General features: G+C 42.6%; 1 protein-coding gene across 2 annotated transcripts in view; it reads left to right on the top strand.

Moving 5' to 3' along the window:
• ptprna (protein tyrosine phosphatase receptor type Na) overlaps window positions 1-12,432 on the top strand; it is a 161,820-nt gene that overhangs the window by 75,658 nt on the left and 73,730 nt on the right. Inside the window, exons 9-10 of one of the 2 annotated variants that reach the window (XM_041263785.1) lie at window positions 5,254-5,528; window positions 8,168-8,254. In XM_041263785.1, the coding sequence (XP_041119719.1) occupies window positions 5,254-5,528; window positions 8,168-8,254 (362 nt within the window). The remainder of the gene's footprint in view (window positions 1-5,253; window positions 5,529-8,167; window positions 8,255-12,432) is intronic. The other variant, XM_041263786.1, reaches the window with a different exon arrangement.

The following is a 12,432-nucleotide window of genomic DNA, read 5'->3' as shown; positions in this document are numbered from 1 at the left end:
ACGTGTACTCATCCATTTGTTGAGAACATGGTGAAGGTAATTCATCTGACCATATCACATTTCTCCACTGCTCGGCAGTCCATTGCCTGTGCTCTTTGCATCACTGGACTTACAAATGTGTATTGCCAGGTGTGATGAGTGGTTCTGTATCCCGCTCTGTGGAGTTCTCGGCAGACCGTTTTTGATGAAACTGGCTGTTCATGCCCCAGGTTGAAATTTGCAGTTATTGCAGTTGCTCGCCTGTTTTGCCTTGCACTTCGAGTTAATGCATGGATATCACGATCCTGGAGTATGTGCTTCTGCCCACTGTTGCCCTTTGCTGATATTGTCTTTCTCGCAGAGCTTCATGACGACATCACCTTAGAGCAAGTTTTGCTGTCTTAGTCACTGAAGCTCCTGCCAAACGCGCCCCAACAATCACCCCTCTTTCAAAGTCACTGAGGTCTCCTCTTGCAGCCATGCTAGCCATAATTAAAGGCAACCAAACCCGTCCAGGATGTTTATACATGACCCTAAGCATGCTGGGATGTTATTTGCTTAATTAACGCATGAGCCATATATATATATATATATATATATATATATATATATATATATATATATATATATATAGTGACCAACAAAACCAAGGGGTCGAGTATATGGCAGGTATGTGAGTGCAGAACTGCTAACAGGGCTCTGCCCTCTCACTGGGTTGTGACCAGAGGGAGGGGGGCGACTATAATTTGCAAAATGGCCACCAAAAAGACGACAAGCCCCACCATCCAGAGCAATGTGCCGAGGCGTGGCAGTAGAAGGTGGTGAGGCATTGGGGAGTGTGCTATTTACTGTTTGTTGATTTTGAATTGATTTACTGTTTATGACCTGGACCGACTGAGAACCCTACTGGCTGTGAACCTGATTTGTGCTGAGAACCAGACTTGTGAACTGACCCTTGATATCCCTGATCCTGCAGGCCGTGTGTCCAACATGGCACAAGGTAATAAACATACAAGCACCGTCTTGTTGGAAAGAACTTTGTTTGTGATTGTACCTTCTTGTGTATGTTTTCCATACCGATTTGTGTACAAGTTCGCTTACCAAGCAAGAGCTTTGTCACAAGTGGTGGACAATGCGGGCACTCTAAAGACAACACAAAGATCACAAAATGGAGGTGGTCATGCAGGCACTGTTGCAAGCTGTAACAGCTTGCAAGAAGCGACCAGGGTTCAAAAAACAGTGCAACAAGAGCAATGTGAATGCACCAAGAGGAGCTGAAGGTCCAGCACACTACGAATCAGCTGATGAAAGAAGAGCATGAAAGAAGCACCCGTGAGCCGAGAGAAAGCATACAGAAGGCTTGGACGAAATGACCCTAGAGTTATCAGACCTTGGGGGGGTCCCTGACTAACTTCGGGACAGCCCAGACTCAGGATCTGATGCTGCAACAGACTAGAGCAGACATACAGGTCATAGATGGAGTGCCTGTAAATGACTGGATTATATCCTCTACATTCTCACATTTTGTTATGAAAGGAGGGTTAGTGAACAAGATGGATAAAATAGGAGTAGATATAGTGGAACAATTGTTAGTTCCAGTGCAGTACCGGAGAACGGTGCTAGGCTTAACGCATGGCCATATACTGGGAGGATGTCTAGGAGCTGATAAAACCTGTGACCGGGTTTTAAGGAGGTTTTACTGGCCTGGGGTCCAAGCTGAGGTCACCAGACATTGCGGGTAGTGCCCCGAGTGTCAGCTTACAGTGCCCAAGCCAATTAGTGCCCCTCCCCATAATCGAAATGCCCTTTGAAAGAATAGCGTTGGATATAGTTGGGCCACTGCCCAAATCCGACAGGGAGGTTCCCAAGTGTCACTAGGGTGTTCGCCATTCAAGTTAGTTTACGGTAGACACCCACGGGGAATCCTAGACATTGCATGGGAAACCTGGAAACAACAAGTCTCCCCTTTTCACAGCGTCATAGAACACATCACAGGATAGGATTTCCACAGTCATGCTCATAGTTAGAGAACACATGAGGCTGGCTTAGAAGCACCAGCAGCATACATACAACAGACAAGCAAAAGTTAGGGTGTGTCAACCTGGGGATAAGGTGATGTTACTAGTTCCCACAGTAGAGTGTAAATTCTTGGCCAAATGGAAAGGGCCATAAAAGATTATAGAAAAAATAGAACTGTCGGGTCCAACAGCCAGGATGTCGGCCCCCAGAGCAGATTTACCATGTGAACCCTTTAAAAGCATGGAGGGAAAGGGAAGCACTGGTGGTCACTTACCCCATTACCCAACTGGGGAACCCAGCTCTGCATGTTTCACCAGCACTTTTCCCAGCCACCTTTCAGCGGCTAATAAATTGGGTTTTAAGACCTCACAGAGACTACGCAGTGGCTTACATCGATGATGTAGACATGCACAGCACAGCCTGGGAATCCACATACCAAGGGTCCAGGCTGTGCTAGATGACCTGAGAAAGGCGGGGCTCATGGCAAACCCTGCAAAGTGTCACTTGGGTCTGGAGGAAACAAAATATTTGGGCTATGTATCAGGCAGAGGAGTCATTAAGCCTCAGACCTCCAAGGTTGAGGCAAGTAAAGATTGGCCAAGGCCAGTGAATAAAAAACAGCTGAGAGTATTTTTGGGGTTAACGGTGTATTATCGGCGGTTTTCCTAGATTACACCACAGTAGCCACCCCACTCACCGACGTGACCATAGCAATGGAGCCAACAATGGTCAAATGGGACAAAAAAGCAACTAAAGCTTTTGAAGACCTAAAAGAACCTAGTGCTGGTGGTCCCAGATTTTGAAAAAGAGTTCATTGTCCAGACCGACGCCTCGAGGTCAGGTTGAGAGCTGTCCTCTCACAAGAGGTAGGGGGCATAGAACATCCCATCCTTTTTCTAAGCAGAAAGTTGGAACCGAGGGGGAAAAACTGTTCTATAGTTGAAAAAGAGTGCTTAGCGATAAAGTGGGCCCTAGAAAGCTTAAAGTATTATCTACTATGGCGTCACTTCACTGTTATAAGTGACCATGCTCCACTCTCTTGTATAGTGCCAAAGACAAGAATGCCCGGGTGATGCGGTGGTTTTTAAGCCTCCAACCATTTAATTATGAAGTGTTTCATAAGGCTGGCAAAGAAATGGAGAATGCTGATGGTTTGTCCTGAATGTACACATTTTTTGCAGGTTGTTTTCCACTCCAGTTATTCGTCTTTTAATGTTTGTTTATGTTTGTCATGTTGTTCCTTTTTATACTCGTCCATCTGCCACCACCACGATGATGCAAGGCCCTGCCCCCAATTATCCACTTCACAAATAGGGGCGCCCCTTGGGTGTCAGCCCACTGCTGGAACGTCTCTTCCTCACAAAGTCCACCAGCCCCCACAAGACATTACACTATATGCACACTAGTTTGGAAACAACAAATGATTTACAGCAAGGGGTGGGGATTATGTTCCTCATTTTTCCTCACTCAGACCCTTTACTTACTGAATACTGGTATCTCTGAATAGATAACCGTCTCCTGTTTCAAAATATGCGAAATATTTGAATGAGCAAGACATGTCACAAGTAGAATGGTCCCTCAAAATGTTCTCCTTTGTCTAAGAAAGCAGTACAACTTGGGATGGGCAGTTTGCTGCCGAATAACTTCACTCAGACTACTTGCTCATTAAAAATCTTGATATACAGTGCCTATAGAAAGTCTTTGTACACATTTTGTTGTGTAAGTACCTCAGAGTTTCATGCATTTAAATGAGGATTTTTTTTCACTTACTGTATGTCCACACCACACTCCACACTGTTAAGGGGAAAAAAGTTTTTACTGGATACGCCACTCTGGAGTCTTTGGCAAGATTTGACCATTTTTCTTTACAAAAGTTTTCAAGCTCTGTCAAGTTCCTTGGGGAGCGTTGATGGACAGCAATCTTCAAGTCATGCCACAAATTTTCAATTGGATTTAGGTCTGGGCCACTCAAGAACATTTACCTTTTTGTTCCTTAGCCACTCCAGTGTAGCTTTGGCTGTGTGCTTTGGGTCGCTGTCATGCTGAAAGGTGAACTTCCATCTCAGTTTCAGCTTTCTTGCAGAGGACAGCAGGTTTTCCTCAAGGACTTCTCTGTACTTTGCTCCTTTCATTTTCCGTTCTATCCCGACAACTGCCCCAGTCCCTGCCGATGAGAAACATCCCCATAACATGATGCTGCCACCACCATGCTTCACAGTAGGGATGGTGTTACTTGGGTGATGCATTGTGTTGTGTTTCGCCAAACATAACGCTTTGCATTTAGGCCAAAAAGTTTCATTTTAGTTTTGTGACATGGCTACAGAATCTCCTGAGTGTTTTTTTGCATACTTCAAATGGGATTCAAAGTGGGCTTTCTTGAGTAATGGCTTCCTTCTTGCCACCCTACCATACAGGCCAGATTTGTGGCGTGCTTGGGATATCGTTGTCTCATGCACACTTTGACCAGTCTTGGTCATAAAAGCCTGTAGCTCTTGCAAAGTTGCCATTGGCCTCTTGGTGGCCTCTCTGATCAGTCTCCTTCTTACTCGTCATTCAGTTTGGAGGGATGGCCTGATCTAGCCAGGGTCTTGGTGGTGCCATACACCTTCCACTTCTTAATTATCATCTTGACTGTGCTCCAAGGGATATTCAAGGCCTTTGATATTTTTTTTATACCCATCCCCTGATCTGTGCTGGAGTTCTTTTGAAAGCGCCTTCATGCTCATGGTTGAGCCTTTGATTTGAAATGCACTACCCGGCAGAGGGAACCTATAGAAACTGCTGAATTTATCCTGAAATCATGTGAATCACTACAATTTAACATAGATGAAGGCCACTTAACTTGCTATTACGAGGGGTGTGGACACTTATCCAACCAAGCTATTTCAGTTTTTATTTTTAATTAATTTTTTACAAATTTCTAGAATATTTTTTTCACTTGGAAATTGTGGGGTAGGATGTGTAGATAAATGAAAAAAACATATTTTAATGAATTTTATTTCCAGGCTATAAGGCAACAAAAGGTGAAAAATTTGAAAGAGTATAGACTTTCTATAGGCACTGTACTTGAAGAGACAATTGTTTTAATGAGCAATCCTTCTCACAAATTCAGTGGTAGCCTAAATATGTTTAATTTACTAACTATGCTGAATGACTGGGATTTTAATGCATTACTGTTCTGTTCAGTGGTGGCAGTGCAGTATTACATTATCTACTCAGACATTGTTGCCTTGCGTCTCTGCGTTGCCTCCACAGGAAATGGTCACAGAAGGTCACATGATGCACCTGGGTGAGACGGAGACTGACCCTTCAGAGAAACAGACTGATCAAGAGTCCCCGGACACCACGAGTGGCCAGCCTGCCCTTGGGCCCCTGACAGGCAGCCCTGACAGCCCGGACAAAGAGAGCAAGGGAGGTGTGGAGTCCAGCAGCGTGCCCCAGGTGGAGAATAAGAGTGATCAGAGGGTGGAGACCACAGGGATCCCAGCGCACCACAAAGAAGAGTACGGCTACATTGTCACCAATCAGAAGTAAGGGAAAGCTGCTGTTACCTGCCTTTGTCAAGGCAAAATTTCCTCCGGTAGCGAATAGTGCAAGTCCTTCTGGTTTTGTGTGTGTGTGTGTGTGTGTGTGTGTGTGTGTGTGTGTGTGTGTGTGTGTGTGTGTGTGTGTGTGTGTATATATATATATATATATATATATATATATATATATATATATATATATATATATATATATATATATATATATAACAATGGCATCCAAGCAAAGCATTGGGTGGAATTTCTTTACCAAGCAAAAGAGAATGAAATTTGCAAACTCTGCCAAGGAAATATTTCATTCAAAGGAGGAAGCACACTTATTAATGTGCTCCACACTATTTAATTTTAATTTTATTCATTTGCTTATTTATTTTCAAATAAAAGCTACTTATTTTATCTTTTTGGTAAGAAACTATATCTGTGCAATAACTGTAGATAAAGCATTCCGTATTGGAAGCCACACAGTTATTATAAATGGAGTTATCACTGACATAAACCAACATGATGTTGTTAGGCTGTTTTTGTTTCTGATTATTGAGGTGTACTTGCTGCTCTCTGTGTTATTGTTTTCTGTAAAACATTGATATGCTGTCAGTTAAGAAAAGGCTTAATGCAAAAGCTTATTTTAACGTTGTCTTTATTACGCCAGCCAGAGACCCACGCTTACAACTTTTCTACATCTTTTTTAAATTCTCAAATTAGGGAACTTCTGAGTGGCATATCCAGTAAAAACACTCACCCTATAGTCTCTAGGTCGCCAGTTTGACTACAGCCTATTCCTTTGCCAACCAAGGATGGGAGCTCCCAGGGGGTGGCGCACAATTGGCCGAGTGCCGCCTGGGGGGCTGGAGGGTTAGGTGTCCTCGGCTTACCGCGCACCAGCAGTCTTTGTGGCCTGGTCAGGCCCCTGTGGGCTTGCCTTTAAGCTGCCCAGGGCTGCGTTGTCCTCCGATGGCTGCATGATGAGCCTGCATTGTGCAAAAAAACAGGTGGCTAACGGCACATGCTTCGGAGGACAGCGCATGTTCGTCTTCGCCCCTTCCGAGACAGTGCAGGGGTGGTAGCGGTGAGGTGAGCTAAACAAAATAATTGGACACTACTAAATTGGGGAGAAAATAACAAAAAACGAATTGCTGACTACTAAATTAAAAAAATAAACCCCTCCTGATAATTAATCTATATGAAAATTAACCCTATACTCAGTTTTTTATTTTAACATAAAGTTCCAATTGGACACAACTGCATTTTTTACGTATTGATTTTGTGAGGTGGAATACATAATAATTCACCGATGGTTAAGTAGAGACCATTTATCATTTTTTCCTCCCAAAGCTACCATACAAAGCCTGCTTGTTTGTGTGAGCCCGCGTTTGCTTGGGAAGTTTTCGAAATCAGAACATATTGGTTAGGGGTTTTGAGAACACAGATGTATTGGTTAGGGGTTCTGAGAGCACAGATATATTGGTTTGGGGTTTTGAGAACACAGATATATTGGTAAGAGGTTTTGAGAGCACAGCTATATTAGTTAGGGGTTTTAAGAACACACTTATGAGTTTAACAAACAGGTTGAATCAAAAACAATTTACCATTTGAGAAATCCCTTATTAAATCCAGTGCCACAGTCCCGTGGTAAATTACTCAAAACTACATGTGACGCTATAGCAAAATTTACTGTAAACCTGAAACAAGAGACAAAAACCTGAAACAGTCCTCTGATCCTGTTTTCTACGGTGTGTTATATATGAACCCAGTATATCAAGACAAACGCTTATCCAATATTTTTCTCTTCTTTAGGTTTTTCTGTCTGTCTATTCGTCTGTCCCTCTATGACACCTACATTCTTACATACATCTAGAACCACTGATCAAGTTGTGATGAAACTTGGTTATAATATTATAGTTATCGAGAATATCAGAATATGGGGATTTAGGTAGGCTCCTGTCGATACATACATCAATAAATCACAATGTCAGTTTCACATACTGTGGACAAAGGTATTGTCAAGGTGGAGAATGATCTCATTTCACTAATGTTCTGGTGTTTAACCATTACCAACAACTCTAGCATTCTGAGGTTAAACTATAAATGAAGAATTTGCCCAGAATGTTACTTTATTTGCTGTCTCATACTTACAGTCTGTAATGTTGAAGCTGAAAGAAGTGTTTGAAAGCTCTAGGTTAGTCATGGTTGGTAAGGGTTTTGGTTTCCAAACTGCTCCCCCACCCCCACTTACACCCTACTCTCAACTTTTTTGGTTAGAGTGTAGCTTAAACATTTCTTTGTGTAACTACACATGGAACTGAACTTTATGCTTGTGTTTAATGAGTGTATACAACAAGCATATGTATCCTGACCAAAGGAATACAACACACTATTTGTATGAAATGCCATGTGGACACACCCTAAGGCTGCTTTGTACTTCAGTGGTGCGACTGTCGCTGAGAAAGACGTCTAGTCTCTGTAGTTGTGTGACTGCTGATCCCAGGGAGACTGGTTGCCACAGCTGTTTTTTTTTTTTATTCAGCTCTGTCTGGTCATGTTGAATGACCGTTTCATGATGGTCGCAAGACTGAATTATGAACCAGCATTAAGGCAGCCCTGTGGTCTCCCTGTCTTTGTCTCGCCAGGCCCCTGAGTCTATTTGATGGCGTGAGGTTACTGGAAACCCTGGCTGAGAGGATCCACCTTACCACCAGCACTTTTATCAACATCAGGTATGGCAATTAAGGGCTACCTAATTCAATAAGTACCCTTTAGACCTCTCTTTGGAGCCCAAGAAGCCTTTTAAATCCCAGCAAGTCTTCATTATATTTACAAATTTTAAACTGCTTACTCTATATAAGCCTGATAATGACCCCAAAAACAAATCCCTGAAGCCTTGGAATGACAGCCTTGCAGGGGGCAAGGGAGCAGTTAAATCTCCATGCCCATCCAAGCCTTTGCCTTTCTGAGACCCATGTCAGTGGTGCTGTTTTGTAATGTGGTTGGCTGTCTAATGAATGCTCGGTGGAGACCATCAAACTCGTTTCATTGTGAAAAGCCAGCATCCCACATGAGTAGCTTGTTGTAAAAATGTGGAACAGTGTTTCTAGTTAGAACATATCTCATGACCCTTTGGCGATTGTGAGATATCCTTACATGTGATTACACTTTACCTTTATTTTGATACTTAGCATGTCCTCACCCAACTCGGGAAACAGGAATAATCCTTTTTCAAAGTACACATGGTCTTTTTTGGGGGTGCATTTACTCCATTCCGCTTTCCATGAGTGGCAAAATGATTTGTTCATATTTGCAATAACACAGTACTATACCCTGTCTGGAAGACAAAATCAATATTGCCGAAAAGCAGAGAGAGCAAGGAGATGTATAGAAATGGATAAACATGTATAGTAAGGGCAGGGGAGGGGGAGGAGGAGGGGGTGGCGTGGCGACTAAAAGTCTGATGGGGATCTGGATCGGGACGGCTCTCTTTATTTAATTTTTTTTACTTGACCACATTTTTAGACATGTTGTTGTTTTTGTCTGCTGCAAACAGGCTTTTATTGAAAAGATAGTGTCTGTGTTTACTGAGCCTGGGTAATGCATCTTCATACTGCGACACGCAGTACTGCGAGTTCTGCATTGTTGACAAGCTGTTTGTTTCGTTCTTGTGGCATGGTGAAAGCCCTTAATGTATGGGCAGTTAAAAAAGAGAAAAACCACAGAGAAAGTGATTTCTATCATTTCTAATTGTTCTATTGAAAGAAAAACTAGAGATTCAGCTTTATAATAAAACAACAAATTATTACATAACATCCATAAGATGCAAAATAACAAGCAAAAACTAATTTCTTACTTTGACAAATGTATTCGGGCACTCTTACATTAGTATTTTCTGTGCCCACCCTTTGCTTCCTTTAAAGCTTGTAGTCTTTTTTTTGTACTTTGAAACCAGTTCCTGGCATTTTTTCCAGAGATATGTTTGCTCGTTCTTCAGCACGTACAGCTTTGAGTTCTGCAGTCGACTTTGGTTTTCTTTTTGCAAGTCAACTTCAAGTCAATCCAGAACATCTGGGGACTGAGAAGGCCAATCCATAACAGTAATCTTTCTTTTTTTTCAGAAATTCCTTTGTAGACTTTGCAGAATGCTTAGGGTTATTAACCTGCTGGAATACAAACCTCCGTCCAAGAAGCCTTCTAGCACTGAGTAACAAATGAGAGTGCAAAATGTATTTATATTTTGCAGCATTCATTGATCCTTCTACAATACAATGGTTGCCAGTGCCTGAGGAAGAAAAACAAGCCCATACAATCACACAACCACCAATGATGCTGCCTTGACTGTTGAGAGTTCAGGCACCCTACAGTGTGCTGCCCCCTTCAGAGTGAAGCGGAGTTGCCACCTGCCTGAAAGAGGAAGAAGGTGACGAGCGGCCATTCTTGGAGGCGAGCAAAGGAGGTGCTGCCTGTCCGAGTGCCAGAGAAGGAGGTGCTGCCTGTCCGAGTGCCAGAGAGGGAGGTCCTGCCTGTCCGAGTGCCAGAGAGGGAGGTCATGCCTGTCTGAGTGCCAGAGAGGGAGGTCCTGCCTGTCCGAGTGCCAGAGAAGGAGGTGCTGCCTGTCCGAGTGCCAGAGAGGGAGGTGCTGCCTGCCTGCCAGAGAGGGAGGTCCTGCCTGTCCGAGTGCCAGAGAGGGAGGTCATGCCTGTCCGAGTGCCAGAGAGGGAGGTCCTGCCTGTCCGAGTGCCAGAGAGGGAGGTGCCAGAGAGAGAGGTGCTGCCTGTCCAGAGAGGGAGGTGCCTGTCTGAGTGCCAGAGAGGGAGGTCATGCCTGTCCGAGTGCCAGAGAAGGAGGTGCTGCCTGCCTGCCAGAGAGGGAGGTGCTGCCTGCCTGCCAGAGAGGGAGGTGCTGCCTGCCTGCCAGAGAGGGAGGTCCTGCCTGTCCAAGTGCCAGAGAGGGAAGTGCTGCCTGTCCGAGTGCCAGAGAGGGAGGTGCTGCCTGCCTGCCAGAGAGGGAGGTGCTGCCTGTCCGAGTACCAGAGAGGGAGGTGCTGTCTGTCCAAGTGCCAGAGAGGGAGGTGCTGCCTGCCTGCCAGAGAGAGAGGTGCTGCCTGTCTGAGTGCCAGAGAGGGAGGTGCTGCCTTCCTGCCAGAGAGGGAGGTGCTGCCTGTCCGAGTGCCTACCTGTTGCCATCTCCAGTGCCAAAGGGGGAGGAGCCACTGCTGTCTTCATAGCGGAAGGGGAGGAGCTTCCCCCAGCTTCAGAGTTAGCAGTGCAAATGCCGGGCCAACGTCAGCAGCCGCTACACCTGCTGCTGAGGGGAGCACAGCGAAAGTGAGCCGTTTAACCATAAACAAAGAAAGTCATCTGAGAAAAGAATATATTTTAATATTTTTCTTAGCGTTGTCCAGCTGGGCTTGAATTTTGGTGTCTAACCAGATTTCTGTCACAGCTTTAGTTTCTCACATTGTCCATGTAGTTTAGGGTTACCAGATTTCCACAGTGAAAAACTGCTTTGACTTTTTGTATAACATATAATAACAGTCATAATTTATAAATGAAACATCGGGTGTATTTATTGCAGATCTATAAAAAAATGTGAATACAGTAGCAGAACTGGCATGATTTAACAATTTTATTGTTTTCGACTGGGGCAACCTTTTTTTTGGCTGAAAACTGGGACAGTTCCCAGTTTTCCCGTGATGTCTGGTAAATTCCCAGAGACATTTAGTTTTTTGGTGTACTTGTTTCAGATTATAAACTAAACGAGTGAAAATGAGTAAAATGTTTACTTCCAAGTCAAGTTACCTTGTTTAGTTTGTTTCATATGTGCAAAAGGACCGAGTCCACCAGTAGTTCACATTGAGGTTTAACCAGCGAACCATACTCTGTGCATTTGGCCACCTCTTTAGGTGTGTTTCCCAAGCAGACTTTGTTGTTCACACTTCTCTATTTATCTATGTGATTCAGACAGTTTATACCTCTTTACTATACAAAACCATGTTAAAATAATAATAATAATAATAATAATAATAATAATAATAATAATAATAATAATAATAATAATAATTTATTTACAGATTTAAAATTGCTTGGACAACACACGCTGTGTCTTAAACTATATATATATATATATATATATATATATATATATATATATATATATATACACACAAATTATTGTCTTTCCTTTACCCAGTCCATTATTTTACAAAACATTGCAAATAATGAGATCACAAAAATACGATTTTCACTACATTTTGTATATGTATCGCTTGTTATTAAAATTAAGTAAACCAAAAAAGCAATTATTTTGTAAGAAGATTAAAGCTTGAAGATATTGTATTTTTAGAAAAACATTGGTACTCTGTGTAACAAAAAAAAAACAAAAACAAAAAAAACATTTTGTTCCTGGGTAGTAAGTGTTATTTCCTAATTGCTTATGCCTCAAAAGTATAGAACATGGCTATTATTCCCCACAAACTTTGCTTTTGTGACCAGGACAGTGATATTTCAAAATATCACTATTTCCAATGGGAAAATGGGCAAATGTGTGTCTTTTCGTTCACATAAAGTCAGAAAAAAACAACATATGAATCCAAATTAACATGTATTTATACTAAAGTAATACAAAGATGACTACATCTAAATCATCTAAATGGTCACTTCTAAATCTTTTGTAGTCATCTTTGTATTACTTTAGTATAAATACATGTTAATTTGGATTCAGTGGTGAGTAGTGAATAACAAATAATACAAAATACACTGGATTACTCCCAAAAACTGTCTGTGTTTATTAAAAGTTATTTTACAAAAAGAAAATAAGTCACCCCTATACCAGCGATGGTATAGGGGAATCCATAAACACAGCAGGTTTGAAGTCCCAGACACAAACAACACTCTGATAACCCCAA

Source organism: Polyodon spathula, chromosome 11 (genome assembly GCF_017654505.1).
Source record: "Polyodon spathula isolate WHYD16114869_AA chromosome 11, ASM1765450v1, whole genome shotgun sequence".
NCBI lineage: Eukaryota > Metazoa > Chordata > Actinopteri > Acipenseriformes > Polyodontidae > Polyodon > Polyodon spathula.
The sequence above is the reverse complement of the archived record's forward strand: the minus strand, read 5'-3'. Positions and strand labels throughout refer to the sequence as shown.